Raw genomic sequence first — 17,786 nt, 5'->3', positions numbered from 1 at the left:
GGCAGTGATATAATGTCATTCAGAGCTTCTGCATAACTTCGGAGCTCATGCACATTCCAGATTCTGGACCATAACAGGAGTGGGCGTAGTTTCGCTTGATCGCAGATAGCCCGGGAACCTGCATCTAGCAACAATGGGATGGTTGGTGTGCTGTGGGGCAACCCCAGAAGGTCTTTATGAAAGTTATTCTCAAGGCGAGCCAGAGTATCGACTTTATGAGTGCCCCACAGTTCGGCACCGTAAAGTGCGGCGCTCACAACCCTTGCCCTATAAATGTCCAAGGGCGGCCCAATAGGTTTTAATGGTGAGGCACGCTGCTCCTTGAGCAAGGCACCTGCCACCCTTTTATGCGTCAAGAACACTTTGTGGTGATGTGCCTTCCAGGTCATTTTGTCACTGATGCGTATTCCCAGGTAGTCAAATTCTTTGACGCGATCAAGTGGAACAGAATCTAGGAGCGGGGGAAAGACAGATTTTTTGGGCGGATTAAGAACCAAAAATTTGGTTTTCCCTATATTTATGGCCAAACCCCTCTCATCACAAAAGGCCTTAAAGCTGGAGAGCAGCGATTGGATGCCCATTGGGGATTTCGAAATAAGGAGGGTGTCATCCGCGAACAGGAGCGTTGGAATTTTCCTGCCAGCAAGGGTGGGAGCGTCTGATGGTTGCCGAAGCAAATGCTCCACCACTCCGTTGATATAAAGAGAGAACAGAGTGGGGGCAAGCACACACCCTTGCCTAACGCCCCTGTCCACAGGTATACGAGATGTTTTCTCACCCTGTGTACCCCATCTAATTTGGGCAAAATTCCTGTCGTGAAATTTTACAAGGAGCGAGAGCAGGTAGGGGGGAAGGCCTAACCCATCGAGGGCGTTCCATAAAAGTGCTCGTGGTACTAGGTCGAACGCAGTCCGCAGGTCAATGAAGACCAGATACAGACTGCCCCTTCCCAGCACCACCACTTTCCAATAGATCATCAGAAGGCGGAACGTCTGCTCGATTGTGCCTGTTCCTGCTCTGAAGCCCGCTTGGAGATCTGACAGGATATTATTTTCATCGGCCCACTGACTGATTCTGCCCAAAACCACTTTTCCGGCCACCTTTTGGGAAGAATCCAGTAAACTAATTGGCCGATAGTTCGCTGGATCGTCCCTAGAGCCTTTTTTAAAAATGGGTACAACTTCAGCGCCCCTCCAGGAATCTGGGAAAGCACCGCCCAGCAATACCTCATTCAAAAGAGAGGAAATTAATCTGCTCCAAGAAGACGGGTAGTTCCTGATTAAATCTCCTGGGATCCCATCCGGACCTGCCGCTTTATTTGGGACGATGGATTGGATTGCTTTTTCAACATCCGAGCAAGTAAATAGCTCGGCCTGGCACAAGGGCGCAAAAATAGATTTAGGCAGTGAAACCGTGAGTGGGTCCCCTGACTGGTGAGGATCTGAAGGTGGTGCAGAATATAATTTCAGAAAATGATCGAACCATACGCCCCCTGGGATGTTACAAGTGAGCTGGTGGTCAATCGGCTTTTCCCTGGCTCTTAGAAGATCCCAGAACCCCTTGGCATCCTTCCTGGTGCTTGCCTCTACTAGATCTCCCCAAAAATTAGAGTCATATTCCTGCTTGGCTACAGCTAATGTTTTTTTATAAGTTTTCCTAGCGGCCCTAATATCAACTATATTTTTAGTTTTTAATGTGGCCACAAGTTCCCTCTTTGCTACACGACATTTGCCTGTAAACCATTTAGCTGATTGTTTCGCGGGGCCCCTACGGGTAGGTTGGGGAACAATAAATAGATTACTCAATGCCAAAACAGTCTCGGTATATAGGGGTAGGATCGTAGTATCAGATTGCTCTGGGGTGTCCATCTGAGACTCTACTCTTTCCAAAATAGACCTGGCTTGGGTCATCCTTGTGTCATCAGCTGCAACTTTTGCCCACTTCAGGCGCCTACTACAGTTTGTGGGGGCTAGTTCGTGGGTAGATTTCCAGGTGTGGCCGAGAGAGCCTTGGTTTCCACCCTGCCAAGGTGATGAGATAGTTAGTGATAGGGGATTGTGATCACTATCACTTGATGCTATAACCTCCATGTCTTGATGGTGTTGCCAGAGGTTGTAATTCAACAGCACGAAATCAATCCTTGAAGTGTGGCCTAGTCTGTTGTAGGTGTGGGCACCTGATTGGTCAGATTTGGAGCGCCCGTTTGCAGCACGCAAGTTATGCTCCATGCAAAGAGCGGTAATCTCGATGGCATTTTGCGACCATTTAGGGATCGGGTCAAGGCTAAGAATAGGAATGCCTCTCCTAGAATCCTCCTCAAAAGTATCCAAGATATCTTCTCTGGCCAAAGGTTCAAAGCAGCAATTGAAGTCGCCTGCGAGCATTACGTATGAGTCCACGCTGCAGGCTGCCAAATTGTGGTCTAAGCCTATAGAGGGTAGATGTGATGTGCCGCCTTTGGCACCCCTCAGATAGATATTAAAGAGTTCCAAACTTCTTCCCCCTTTGTGGGTTATCGTTAACCACTGGAGATCAGCTGACTGGGTGTTTCTTACTTTCGCTCTGAGGTCCAATGCAACGTTGATCCAAATCATTAGGCCGCCTGAAGGGCGACCTTTGGAACCTTGTTCCTGGGCAGCGGGGATAAAAAAAGTAGAAAATCCCACTCTGTGTCTTGGCTCCATGCACCAGGTTTCCTGGAGAAGGCAGATGTGATATAGATCCAGGAAATCATTCCATTCAGGGTTGTTGAGATTACGATCAAGACCAGCCACATTCCAACTCAAGATTTTTATGCCAGAGTCTTTTAGGGCGGAGTCACTGGGTGGAGAAGCATTGGTAAGAGCAGTGGGCCTGGGAGAAACAGACATATTCCCAATTTCAGGAGACCTTACAGGTAGCTCAAATTGCTGAATAAGGGGCACAAGGCAACCAGAAGAAGAAGGACCTGATGCTTCGATAGAGATGGGTTCAGAGTGGGACCTATAAGGTGGGTACCGCCAACCTTCCCTGTCAGGAGTATTATTTATACTAGGTGTGGAGGGTTCCCCTACAGACCACAGGCTGGATGGTCGTGCCGCTTTGTTTATTACCGACTCTAGACCAGTGCAATCTTTGGAATCGTGCCCCTGCCGTGGCGAGATTGCCGTGCAACGTTGGATGGCTGAGTGCACTGGGAGTCAATCCACCTCCTCTAGAGTCCCAAATCTATTATACGTGGAGAGACCGTTCCAGTGTAAAAGGGTCTCCTTCTGGCCACGGGGCTTGTTAAGCCATGGATGTTGCTGAACCAGTGTCCAATTGTCCCCCTGGGTTCGACTTGGTCGAGGGGGATAAAAGAAGGATACTGGTTTGGGTGTAACTAGGGAGTCATCATTATGTGGCCACTTACAGATGTGATGTGCCGTGTGGGGATCTTCAAAGGTCACTACTACGCAGTCTCCCGGGATAGTTTTTGGCGTAGGGCCTACCCAGGGAGTTCTGCGAACCATTAATACACGACTTCTTCGACCATTGGGGATTGGTCTGTTTACATTTAGCCAGTGCATTATTTTATTTTTGAGCGACCAGTGATTTTCAAACTGGCCGTCGCCTATCATGGGAACACCCGTCAGGACAACCGCGTAATCATTTGTCTCAGGGGGAAGGTCGATATAGCCACCTCTAAAGTTGTCTTTTGTTGGAGGGACTTGGGATTCAGTAGGAATCGGCCTGTTAGGTATTTTATGATTAAGAATTTGCTGGTGGCGTGAAGTGACCCGTTGAGGGGCGTTTGGTTTTTCACGATCCTGCTCGACTGTAACAGTCCTAGGTTTGGGGACAGGTTTTATTAGAGGGGAAACATTAGAGGAAGTTTGGTTGGTACCAGGTGCAATGGATTGTGGCACTAAGTCAACAGCAGTAATGCCCTGGTTTTCAAGAGTCTTCAACCCCAGAGTAGCCAAAGCAATAATGCTCTTCTCCATTTCTAGCAGGTTATTTTCAATCCTAGAGAGTCTTAGATCTAGGGGTGACAGTAGCTTTTTGAGAGTCTCCCATACCACCTCTATGAAATCCTTATTAGTATTAGATGGCTCATCCACTTCAGGGTCCGCACCTGCTACAATATTAGTGGGGAGAATAGATGGAACACCTTCCTGACCCCCGCTAGGTGGCTGCACATTGAAAGTAGGCTCTGCGCCAGCACCAAGTGCTATGGTGTTAGTTAAGGGCAGATCTTTGGGAACAGCAATTTTCGCTTTTTTGCGGAAATAAGCAGAGCGAGAATTGCGTTTCCTCTTTGGTTGTTTGCCACTTGGGGTAATGTTAGGTGCGTTTTTCAGAAACGGAACACTTGGGGTTGGAATGGGCATACTAAATTGTGTGGGCGGAATTATTTCTACATTATTTACCTGCGCCACCTGACAAGTAGCCGGGGTCGGGGAATGGTGAACATCGACCTGGGTGATTATACAATGTGGATGGGCCGGGCGCTCAGGGGTGACAGAAGCAGCTATGTGGCCTAGGGAGGATTTCTTGGACAGTGCAATAACTTGGGACAGTCGTCTAGCAGCATCTAGTTCTAACGAAACCCGGTTTTGGAGTTTGGAAATCTCTTTGTCAATAGCTATGTTAGTACGTGTAATAAAGTCATCCATAGGACCACTAATCTGTGACCCACCTTTCGATGTTTTACTACGAGTAACCATTGCATTCATTGCAATGAGAGCACAATGGCAAGGGTGGGTATGAGGATCCTAAATAATCTATGGAATCCAGATAAACCAGGTGAAAATGGATGGGCCAGTCCAGTCCTCTCCGTCCTCGAACGGCCTCAAACGGCCCGCTCTTTGCCCGGTCTTAGCCCCGGACGCTCCCGCGCGCTCCCGCGCAGCGTCTCTCTCCGATATTTATGGGCCAAGACCAAGGGGTGTGTGGTAGAAAGGTGGGGGCGGGGCAATCAGGGAGAGCGGGGCCAGGTGGCTCAGCCTCACGCTCGCAGCCCTGAAGCCTCGCACGCCCCCAGAGAGCAGCCCAGCAGGAGACAGCGAGCTGACGGTGAGTTTTTACCGGCAATCCGCAGCGGGACCCGCGAAGCGGGTTCCGCAAGTCGTGGTGGGTTAGAAGCCTTAACAAGGGATACCTCCAGCCAGGTCCAGCAAGCAGCAAGCAACAAACAGCGTCCCAAGAGGTGAAGGTTCAGATGCCTTTTAGGCTGTAGTAAGGTGGCAGCGGGGCAATCAGGGAGAGCGGGGCCAGGTGGCTCAGCCTCACGCTCGCAGCCCTGAAGCCTAGCACGCCCCCAGAGAGCAGCCCAGCAGGAGACAGCGAGCTGACGGTGAGTTTTTACCGGCAATCCGCAGCGGGACCCGCGAAGCGGGTTCCGCAAGTCATGGTGGGTTAGAAGCCTTAACAAGGGATACCTCCAGCCAGGTCCAGCAAGCAGCAAGCAACAAACAGCGTCCCAAGAGGTGAAGGTTCAGATGCCTTTTAGGCTGTAGTAAGGTGGGGGCGGGGCAATCAGGGAGAGCGGGGCCAGGTGGCTCAGCCTCACGCTCGCAGCCCTGAAGCCTCGCACGCCCCCAGAGAGCAGCCCAGCAGGAGACAGCGAGCTGACGGTGAGTTTTTACCGGCAATCCGCAGCGGGACCCGCGAAGCGGGTTCCGCAAGTCGTGGTGGGTTAGAAGCCTTAACAAGGGATACCTCCAGCCAGGTCCAGCAAGCAGCAAGCAACAAACAGCGTCCCAAGAGGTGAAGGTTCAGATGCCTTTTAGGCTGTAGTAAGGTGGGGGCGGGGCAATCAGGGAGAGCGGGGCCAGGTGGCTCAGCCTCACGCTCGCAGCCCTGAAGCCTCGCACGCCCCCAGAGAGCAGCCCAGCAGGAGACAGCGAGCTGACGGTGAGTGTTTACCGGCAATCCGCAGCGGGACCCGCGAAGCGGGTTCCGCAAGTCGTGGTGGGTTAGAAGCCTTAACAAGGGATACCTCCAGCCAGGTCCAGCAAGCAGCAAGCAACAAACAGCGTCCCAAGAGGTGAAGGTTCAGATGCCTTTTAGGCTGTAGTAAGGTGGGGGCGGGGCAATCAGGGAGAGCGGGGCCAGGTGGCTCAGCCTCACGCTTGCAGCCCTGAAGCCTCGCACGCCCCCAGAGAGCAGCCCAGCAGGAGACAGCGAGCTGACGGTGAGTTTTTACCGGCAATCCGCAGCGGGACCCGCGAAGCGGGTTCCGCAAGTCGTGGTGGGTTAGAAGCCTTAACAAGGGATACCTCCAGCCAGGTCCAGCAAGCAGCAAGCAACAAACAGCGTCCCAAGAGGTGAAGGTTCAGATGCCTTTTAGGCTGTAGTAAGGTGGGGGCGGGGCAATCAGGGAGAGCGGGGCCAGGTGGCTCAGCCTCACGCTCGCAGCCCTGAAGCCTCGCACGCCCCCAGAGAGCAGCCCAGCAGGAGACAGCGAGCTGACGGTGAGTTTTTACCGGCAATCCGCAGCGGGACCCGCGAAGCGGGTTCCGCAAGTCGTGGTGGGTTAGAAGCCTTAACAAGGGATACCTCCAGCCAGGTCCAGCAAGCAGCAAGCAACAAACAGCGTCCCTTCACATGCTACATATGTTTGTATTCATGTATGTCCTGCCTGAATTGGAGTTAGGTTGATGAATAATTGAGATTGACATTATACCAGGCGCCAAATTTATTTAGTCCTCATGAAACCCTGAGACCCTTTGACCTTGTTGCTTAGGGATGAAAGAGGTCTACTTTTATATAGGGAGTAGGACTATTACTTTCACAGGCACCCCTTCAATACATTGTTTAATCACAGAAGGAACACCAAGAATAAAGGTATACTTAGGTCTTATGAGGTATTTTCGTTGTAGAGACCCCAGCAGGAAATTATCCAAAGTGCTCCCAGGAATATGGTTGAACCTATCCTGGTTTATAGGGACCAGGATGAGATCCTTTGATGAAGCATGACACCAATTAGGTTTGTAAGGATCTAACAAACAAACACAAATGTTATGGATTTGTGACAACAAATTTCCCTTTTTAGGTTGGGCCTGGTAAGCACACGTGCTGTTCTGTGAGGCATGCTGTATTCAGATTTGAACTTGAAGCTCTGCCCATTTTCCGCCCATCTTTTTAAATTGGTCCTGTTACTTTTGTTTCTAAATGGTTGCTTTTATTCATGAATAGGCTTAGTAGTCCCTCCTTAGAACCACCTTGTCTGCATTTGTAACCTACCATAAGGACTGAACTTTTCACTTGTGTTGTTACACGGACTGCTTTATCTACAGTCTGAAAGCACTATTTTCTTTTCTTTTTTTTGGTCTGTCAGCCATTCTTTACATTTCGGGGCACGGCCCCTCCCCCATTGACATGCCACTCTTCTTTTGGCTAATAATAAGGAGATAGGTATTTCCTATGAGTTTTAGGTATTTGCGCCGCGTAGCCTAGTAATGCGAGTAATGGGTCCCTGTCTAGTATACTGTCAGTCTTTTTCTCGAGCGCTGTGAAAACCTGTTCCCAGTATTCTTGTATTGTTGGGCATTGCCACGCTAGATGTAAGAATCCCGCCCCTGATTATTTGCACTGCTCGCACTCGTCAGAGTCTGCTAACTTGAATTTATGTTTCCTAACTGGTGTATAGTATATGCGGTGTAGATATTTCTAATGTATCACTCGCAGCCTACAGCTCGCAGAGATCTGCGCAGCTTATAAACAGCAATATTGCCATTGGTCACCGAGTATTTCACGCCCCAGATCCTCCTCCCAATGTAGGCGAGATGGGCTAATTATTCCCTCTCTGTGCACCCGTATATTGTTGTATAAGCCTGATACTAGATGTTTCCCATCAGCGGATCCCAGCATTTGATGTAACGGGATGAGGCTTAGAGGTTCCTGTGGGAAATCAGGGATGATCAACCGTATTCCTTGCCGTAGGCACACATATAGGAATATGTCTAAAGGCGTATGTTGTATGTCTTCTAGGAAATGTTCCATAGAGGAAAATGTCCCTGCATGAAAAAGGTCTCCCCATGTGTCAATATGCGCTCGTTTACAGAGCCCTAGGAATCCCTTCTCTTGCAATAATGATAAACTAGGGTGAAAAGTCAGTGGGAGCCGAGGGGAGTAGAGGACAGGCAAGGCCAGTAGTGAAGTTATCTGGTTCCATGCGTCTACCGTGCTAATGATAGTGGTGGGTGGTGTCGTGCATGTGCGAGTGGGCCCATATATCAGACCATTCAATGGTACTGGATCTGCGAGCCAGTCTTCTACAGCTATTTGTGGCATATACCGGACATAAAAAGTATATTTCAAAGTCAGGAACGCCGAACCCCCCTTGGCCATATGGGCGTATGAGCGTCGATCATTAAAGTATTGGCTGCTCCCCCTCCCCCCAAAACAATCTGATTAACTCAGAGTGCAATGTTTGAAAAAAGTGACGCCCGGGACGGTAGGGGATATTGAGGAATAAATAGAGAAATTGCGGGAGTATGACCATTTTTATAAGAGACGCCCGTACCGCTAATGAGAGTGGTAATGAGATCCACCGCGTAATGTTGGCATCAAGTCGTGTTATAGCCATGCCATAGTTTGCTCTTATCGTGTCTTCCTTATCTCTGGTGATCTGTATACCAAGATATCTTAGGTCTGTGTCGCACCATTCTAGTGGGAAGTCAAGTTGAAATTTAGTCACCGCCGCCGTGAGGGGAAAGACTTGCGATTTCCGCCAGTTGATATTTATTCCTGATAACCTGCCGAATCTTATGAATTCTCGCAGTATAGGGTTTATGTTTTGTTGGGGGTCTCGAATATATAGCGTCATGTCGTCCGCATATAGCGATATTAGTATTTGACGCAGGCAGCAGCGAAATGCTTTGTCTTTGTGAACCTGTCGTAATCTAGAGGCCAACGGCTCTACTGCAATGGCGAATAATAATGGGGATAACGGGCACCCCCTGCTGTGTGCCTCTAGAAATGGTTATCGGCTGCGACAGGTGTCCGTTAATCAATATCTTGGCAGTGGGTTTGTTGTCTATTAATGTAATGCAGGACAAATAAAGAAGTGGGAAACCCATTCTCTGCAATACCTCAAATAAGTAATCCCATTCCACCGAATCAAACGCCTTGGTTGTGTCTAGGAATACTGCGGCAAGTGGGAATTCGGGGGCTACTGAATCAGGGAGAACAGAGTTCTAAGATTGTGGGAAGTGTTCCTGCCTGGTACAAACCCTGATTGGTCGGAAAGTATTAATTTGTCCATCAGCAAAGTTAAGCGATTTGCCAATAGTTAGACCAAGATTTTCGTGTCACAGTTTATTAAAGATAATGGACGGTAGGAGTCGACAGATTCTGGGGATTTCCCGGGCTTCAACAGGGACGTTACTACTGCTTCCCTCATCGAAGGGGGGGACAATGCCTCCCTCTAAAGATTCTTCGTATACCTTTGTCAACACTGGCGCCATGATATCTATGTAGCTTTTATATAATTCTGCTGGTAGGCCAACGGAGCCTGGCGCCTTCCCGTTCTTTAGCTGCATGATTGCTTCTCTGATTTCATCGATCTCAAATTGGAGACTTAGAAATTCTCTTTGAACATCACTCAGCCATCCAAGCTCTATATCCCCCATAAAGTCGTCTAACTCTGGTGGTCCGTGGCTCTTAGAAGCATATAACATCTTATAATGTGTGACGAAAGGGTCTAAAATGGTGAGCGTGTCGCGCTGCGATATTGCCTCGTTATCCTGTATCTCTAATATGTAAGCATTTAAGTGGGCAGTTCGTGTCATCTCAGCTAGCGCCTTGCCTGGCCTCTCTCCCTCTCCAAATTTGCGGGCCACCCAGTATAGTCCTCTGAAATTTCAATTCCCTCTGTGCTGTGTCTTCATAGGTAGATAATTTGTCCCAGAACTCTTTGTGTTCTTGTCCTCTTCTTCCACGCCCCATTTGTCTCTAAAGTGCTTGAAGTTCCCGCTCCAGTTTACATAGTGTGTTCTGTATATCTTTCAGTACTGCAAAACTCTTTGAAATGCATAACCCTCTAATCGTTACATTGAAAGCCTCCCATATTAATTTGACACTATCTACAGATCCCTTGTTTCTGATTAAAAAATCCTTGATTTCCTCACCTAGTTCTGCCTGGAAGACCATATCTAATAGGGCCGTGGGTTGCAGTCTACAGCACGGCCTGGGTCTGTCGTAGCCTGGTGGGGTGAGTGACACCTTTACTGGACAGTGGCCTGAAAAAGTCCTGGCCAAGTGCAACACATTTCGTACGTCTGGCCCTAATCCCTTGGAGAGGAGGCAGTAGTCTATTCGTGTCCATGTTCCCCTGTGAGACGTAAAGTGTGTGCCCTCCTGTACCTGTGGGTGAGTATACCTCCAACTATCTATCAGGTTACGTTCTTCAATTATACCCCTCAGTGCTTCCTGCGCATTGGTGTAGTGATGTGTAGCCAGATTAGATCTGTTTTGGAGTGGGTTCAGTGCAACATTAATATCTCCTCCCCAGATAATGTGAGTGGAGCCAATGTTTATTATTTTGCCCCACAGGTTAGTGAAGAATTCAGGGATGTCTGTGTTGGGTCCATAACAATTCACAATTGTAACCGAATCTCTACCTAAACATCACCACGCAATGATATACCTACCCTGCAGGTCCTCCATCCTCCCCACTAATTCAAAAGGGGTTTGTTTTTTAAACAAGATCGCAGTGCCACGGGCGTATGATGAATAGGATGAAAAAAGTCGACAACTCGCACATTTACTAGCAAATGTGTTCACGGCCTTTGGATTAATATGGGTTTCTTGTAGTAAAGCCACCTGTATCTGGTGTCTATCTAAGTAGGCCAGAACTTGTCTTTGTTTCCTTGGGTCTCCAAGGCTCCTGATATTCCAGGATACCACCCTCAGTGCATGCTTATCCTCCTGTGCCAGTGTACCAGTTGTGTATCATCTGGTCAATATAATGGGAGTATTCAAATAGTGGCATTTGTGCATACAAAGAGACAAACATAGCAAAAGTAGCTTGTGCAGGCGTGTCACTGCTATTGTTAAATTCCCATGCCTGTGCCTCCCCCACCCACTGAAACATCCCAAACATGTCAGTTGTAAACGACCCCCCCCCCCCCGCCAATCACAATAGCTTCTTTATCATGGCAACTAGGTCTATGCCTTTCCATTCGAAACTTGAGAAGTGACCTGGAAGAAGCAGAAACAACATAAAACAATAGTGGGGTTCTCCCTGCAGGGGTAATGCAACTGTGTGGCCCATGAATACCTCTTATCAGTCCAGGTGTAGCACATCGCGTCATTAGTCCCTGGACAGATTCAAGGGTGTCCGGCTGCAAAGTGGCTGTATACTCCCTACTGTGTGCACTTCAGCACTAAGGTCTCATTTCTCTTGTGCACAGTGTCTTATTCCATTGGTATTCTAACATATCCATCGAACTTGACCATGACTAGTTATTGTTAGAAACGTCTTATCAGAATCTGGCGATAGTTTACAGCAGCGCTCATTCGTCCTCCGATGAGTGGGAGTGTGGTGAACCTTCCAGCGTTGGTGTCCATCTCTTTTGCTTCTTAAGTTGCTTCAAAATTTCTTCCACTTGTTGAGGTTTTGTGAAAAAAGTTTGAGTTCCTTGATGAGTTATGCGGAGGCGAGCCGGGTACAATAAGGTTGAGTCGATCTGTGCTTGTCTGAGTTTCTGTTTCACTGCTAGAAACTTACAGTGTTCCTCTTGTACCTGTATCGTAAAGTCAGGATATATGGTGAAGGTTAGCCCATCGTAGCTCAGCTGCTTTTTCTCCCTGGCCACTCGTAGAGCTGTGTCCCTATCCCGATAATTCAGCAGACGGGCGATGATGGGCCTGGGCATGCTTCCATGGGGCGGTCGGGGTGCCAAGATCGAGATGCCCTTTCCACTATGAAATGAGAGGAGAGTTGGGCAACGCCCACCACTTCTAGCAGTAGTTTCTCGATATAGTCTTCCATTTTGCCCGTATTCGTACTCTCCGGTATGCCCAAAACGCGGTTGTTGTTCCTCCTTCTTCGCGCTTCTATGTCCTAATTTTTGGCTGCTATGATCTTGAGTAGCTTATCCATTTGTGTCGTCGCTTTTTGTACTTGGGTTGCAGTGTCTTCCACATCTGAAATGCGCTGCTCCGCTTCTTTTATGCGCGTTTCGTGTCCATAAATCTACCGAGCTATCGCGTCCATTCGTGTGTCCATTTTGTCCACGATGGTTGCAAAACCTTGCCGCACCTCCATCAATATCGAATGAACATCTTCTCCTGGTGATGGTTGTTGCTCCTGTTGTGAGTTGTTTGCCCCGGAGTCTACTGCTGTCTGTTGTTGCCTCGTGGCCTTTTTGCCGTCAAATGTCATTCGCGGTTGGCGCTTATCTAGTTTCCCCATCGCGTCTCCGTCACTATTGGCAACAATCCGTGTATGTCCGTGCCCATTCCCCGTGATATGCGGCAGCCTCGTTATATGCAGTGGCACAATTTCTTGCCCACTTCGACAAAGGCGTGGGACTACGCTTTTTGTGACTCTCCGGCTGTATTATAAGGGTGCGGGCCGTGGACCTGATCCCAGGTTGAATTACTGGTATATTTGAGCTTGCAGAGGGTGGGGAGGGGATATTTTCACAATGTGGTCTTAGTTCGGGCGCTGACCTCATTTGCCGTTTGCCGATATGCGCATTGTTGGTGTAGATCCCACTAGGGTTCAAGGGGGAGACCTTCTCACAATGATTCCCCAAAATGCCGATTATGCAGAGCCCTCTCACACCATATTGATACCTCTACCATTGGGTATGTAGGTTATATACAGCTTATTGCCCAGTGTACTCGTCTCTCGGTCAATTGAGCACCTGTCTTTATATGTCCTATTTGGTAGAGGTCTGTGCGCTTCCCTGACTGACCTACGTTGCTCTGTTTAGCACATCGTCTCTCTCTCACGTCGCACACCTCAGGGCTCCCTATGGCTGCCTTGTTTGTACAAGTACTGTGGCATCCAGCAGGAAAATTAGCACCAGGCGCCTCGACCGGTGGGCAGTCTATGAACAATTCCTTCCATCACACCCTAGATCGGGTTCTGCGACTTCGACAATGAATTATACTGGAAGTGTTGCTGATCACACTTCGCGTAATGGCGTTGCGTTCCTATCATACAGGAATCTCCTGTCTCCGCGTGTCACGCTCAGCCGCACAGAAGACTCCTTCACGGGGCTCACCAGCACTTGCTTCCTCCCCCGCAGTAGGATCCCAAGCGTGAGTTTTTTCTCGTGCCTTACTTGTACTGTGTCGAGCAAGCCAGCAGCAGTCAGCGATGGATGGCCGGGTGCGGGGGGCAGACGCAGTCAGTATTCGATTCCACTCTCTTAGTCAGGCCCTCCCGCCTCGTGGGGACCACGGTCCTCGCTCAGGTCACCCTGCCGCACGGCAGCTCTAGGATCGCCAGTCGTCTCTCCCGGGTGGCACTGCACCTCGCAGTACTTGTCGCCAGATATCTCTAACGGCCCAAAATTTGCGCCGCTGCATGCTCAAGTTCTAAGGTAGTATATCTTTAGGCGATTTCAGGTTCTTTGTCATAGTAGGAGCAGGATTCATGTCGGATTAGTAAACCGGTCTGTGGGAGCCTCACAGGCCATTCCACTCGTGTGCCGCCTGGCGACGCTCTTTTGCTACATATTCTTTTGTAGAATTTATTTAATCAAAAACGGATTATTTGACCACATCTAACTCTAACGTTACTTTAATCTTTTGATTTTCAGTGTATCTGTCAGTCATCAGTCTGTCTATCCATCCATCTATAGATATATATACACACACACACACAAACACACATACATAATTATTTGAGTTGACTGATAATGAGCTAAATGTTTGAGGAAGAAAATAAGACATTGATTTACAGGTGAGTAGCACCGTTTGAGGTTCAGATGCCTGTGGCTACAATGTATCAGGAACTGAGTTCCCTGTAGTGAGACTAACATAGAAGTGAACATTATTTTCTTTGGCTACAATGACATCTGAGTTGTATTACAACAAGTCTATTTAGGGGCAGGGATCTTCTGAGAGGAAAGTCAAAACATGTTTTTTTGTCATTTGGTAAGATAGTAGCTTGCGGTTTTGGGAGGGATTCAGCCATGTGATCGGAAGAAAAAGGGGTGAGATTCTATAATGTGGCAGTTTAGTGATGTTTCTGACCCCAGGAACTGTGTTTGTAGATTAGGGGTACTTCTGGTTTAACAAGGGCCAGTGTGGTAGTGATTGAGTACAGTGCTATTCTGGTCCAGGCATTTTGTTATCTCTACACCTCAGCTTTGAGTGTTCACTGTTTCATTGGAAATTGTACAAGTCCCTAGTTTACTGTACTTTTTACTTCCTCATGCTGCATCTTGTAAGGCTTACCCTTCCACTGATTGATTTAACCCACCTATAGCCAGCATAGTGGACAACCGTGGGAATAAAGGGTGGGCCTATTCTAATCTGAGGCTTGGAAAAAGGAGGTGAATAACTGCACTCTATACTGGACCATTCTCTGCACTTCGCTCCTGCTAGTTCCACTGAAGAACAGACTACAACACACTTATGGCCCAGGCCTCCCAGTGAATTCCCAGATACAATAATCTAGCCCAGTAAAATAGGTGAGTAATTCTTAGTGAAAAAGATAAATCAGTTGGGATTAATGGAAAATTGTTTTTTGAAACCTTACCTTGTGTACCAACAAGGACCATGGGCACCTCTGATGTATTCCTGTAGCTGGACAGACGCAGGTAGTAATTGTAGACTGTTTGAAAGCTGATTTCGTCTTCCAAACTAAACACAAAAACAACAGCATCCACCCAGGCAGCAAACTGAAACAAAAAACAACAGGGCACTGTAATACCACAAGTTGAGAAGCCTTTCCTAAAAAGTTGTGAGAACCTAGGAAGAAGTCGTTGACTTTCAACATTAAAGAGCAGTACTTTCTGTGTAGATTTCTTAACAGTCATATTTTAGGCCAACATTTGGAGAAATACCATCTTTACCATATCATAAACAATGTAGACAGGCAGTTTTATGCACGTAACATATATTACTTTGCTAAAACACTACTCTCTGCACTTCCAAACACCCAATTTGCAGTGAGAAGTCACATTGAGTGTCAGAAACTTAGATAAATCCTGCAAGAAGAAAGCAATTATGAGGACCAGAATAAAGACAAACTCAATCTTCATCTATTCATATATTCTTCATAGGCTTATGGCTTTTTTTTATTTACAAAAAGAATCATTACTGCTATCTACAATGAATAAATCAATACATTCTTTATTCGCTCCATTAAATACAGATCATAAAAGCACAGTTAAAAAGAGCTACAGTAACCAACATAAAACTTCAATTCATTTGGGGTAAAATCCATATTACTGCTAAAATTGCATATCAAATACATAGATAAGTCTTTTTTAAAGTTTAAGACATACAATAAAAGAAATAGAAACCCGTATGTTTTTAGACTGATGCCCACGTGCAATATACATAATTTTACAGTTTAGCTTCTTTTAGTTGAAAAGTGAAAGACGCCACACCAACTATACAGCCCACAGCTTTCTCCATTTTGAACAAGCCCACAAAAATGTGACCACCGAACAGCAGACAAAATGATCAGGCAAAGATTTTAAAAACTATAAAGCAACACAAGGTTGTCTAAAATTATAGCGCCTTAAAATCGGGAAAATATAGTTATTTCTTTCTTTCTTAGAAAACCCACAAAACAAGACCAGCTGAAGGTCTGTTTGGAGATAGTGAATATCACATGAACACGGAGTCAGATCTGTATGTTTGAACCTTCTCTCATGGTAACCTAGCATCCGTGGAATCAAGTTCATACCGAATCGCAGTAGTGTATCTATGCTGAGCTCTGCCAGTGTGTGCAAGGTAGAACTAACCTCCCACAATGGGGGGCGGGATCAGGTGGTATGCGAGAAGAGCCTGTTTATTGTGATTCTATACTTCCGTTTCAAAATGTTCCTGCACCCAGTTGATCCTTAAATAGTTTTTCTAGCCCACTAGAAGTCAGGTCTGACGCCATGTAACGCAGCCATCTAATCTTACTATAGTTTTCCAATTTTAGACAGTTTTTTATTATAGTTTGCGTTAGATTAACCGTATCCCTATGCCAGATGGAAAACCACAGAAATCTCGGGGCTAAACTGATTGTGTCTGACGTATAGGGTAAAACCAATTCTTTTTGTAAAATATCATTAGAATGGGAAGACAGAAGGGACACTAAGGATTTATAAAAATGTATCTTCAAGGATTTGAAGCTGGTCTGTGACAACCATACCCCAGACGCCTGCCATGTAGATGCTGACTTTTCTTAGCTTGGTAGAGCTTTTTTATGGGGGTTAGGGGTCTGGCGCCCAACTTTATGGAGAAGGACATAATAGCTGTTGTACCCCTCTCCATTCCTAGAACCCTACCCTTCATTAGGTTTGACCATGTTTGATTTTTATTAAATAGAATGCCCAAGTAGGAAAAAGTATCTACCACTTCTATTTTGCCAAATACCATGTGGAAGTTCAGGACTTTATCACGTTTGCCAGCCCCTGCTATAATCACAATGGATTTCGTTTGATTAACTTTCAAATCCAATGACGCATATGATGTTATAAGGCAGTGGTTCCCAAACTTTTTTGACCTGTGGCTCCCTCCACCTTGTTGGCAGTTGGCCGTGGCTCCCCCTTTAGCTTACACTCGCAGGTTCTTTTTCAGGCCTACTTTCTCCCTTTGCTATGGCTTTTCCATATTTCTCTTTCTTCTCCCTTTTGCGTTTTTCTTCTCTGTCTCTTGCCCCGGATGCGTTTTTCTCTGTCTCTTTTGCCCTGTATAAAAGTTTGTTGAGGAAAAACAGGTGCCAGTCCCCAAAAACATGTGTGCCCCTGGGCCCCACCTTCAACCACCGGCCAAAATTAACCCCTGCAATTGCAGCAAATTCAATAATCTGTTCCAAAATAGACAAGGCGGATGTGATTCCGTCATTCACTTCGAAGTACAGTACCGCCCTTTAACGGAAAATACAGAGAGAACGCAATTTCTCTGTCTACATTTATTGTGACATATGAAAACAAACACAGAAACGAGGCATTCGGATCTTTTGTGCTGCCCATCACGATGCCAATAGCTGTGCAGACCAACGAGGAGACAAGAGGAATTAATAATAAAAAAAGGGAAAACATTTTTCCAATGAAGCTTTAAACAGTTGCAGGTGTGCTTGTACCAACATTCTAATGTCATATATCTATATTTTAACTATGAGTGATGCAAAACATATGGCCTCTTGTAGCATCTGTAAAACCAATCAGCCATCCACTTTCAAGTGTACCTTTTTGGTGAAAGAAAAGTAGAAAAATACTAGTTCCAGGTTCATGGTCTCAGAAAACACTAAAAACGGATAAATGCAAATAAAATGAGGAAAAATATAATGCAGACGGAAACAAAATACAGACTAGAGTGGGAGTGAGGGAAGAGTGCCTCTTCCCATTCGCCACCTTCTACCCGTGGCCCAGCCGGTCCATCTCTTGCAGCCTCGTCTTTCTGCTCCTCGCCGTCCTGTACATTGTTATTAATTGGTGTAAACTGTAGAAGTGAGTGCGCCGAGTTAATGCAGTTACAACTCGACTCCTTCCAGCGCCTGAAAAAGTCCATGTGAAGGAAGGAAGCGCCTTCTGTTTGTGTGAATCTTGCTCTCGCGCTCTCGGTGCCTGCCCTCCATCACCTCCTCCCCCACAAGCCTCTCCGTGCCGGGCTGCAGTTAATGTTCAAGCCCC

At 47.0% G+C, this 17,786-nt stretch overlaps 1 protein-coding gene across 1 annotated transcript in view; it reads right to left on the bottom strand.

Moving 5' to 3' along the window:
- Positions 1 to 17,786, bottom strand: part of AGAP3 (ArfGAP with GTPase domain, ankyrin repeat and PH domain 3) — a 1,596,783-nt gene that overhangs the window by 1,301,181 nt on the left and 277,816 nt on the right. The window contains exon 5 of the mRNA XM_086940918.1: positions 14,690 to 14,831. Within this exon, the coding sequence (XP_086797044.1) occupies positions 14,690 to 14,831 (142 nt within the window). The remainder of the gene's footprint in view (positions 1 to 14,689; positions 14,832 to 17,786) is intronic.

This window comes from Lissotriton vulgaris, chromosome 10 (assembly GCF_964263255.1).
Source record: "Lissotriton vulgaris chromosome 10, aLisVul1.2, whole genome shotgun sequence".
Taxonomy (NCBI): Eukaryota; Metazoa; Chordata; class Amphibia; order Caudata; family Salamandridae; genus Lissotriton; species Lissotriton vulgaris.
This window is presented reverse-complemented; position numbering and strand designations above follow the sequence as displayed.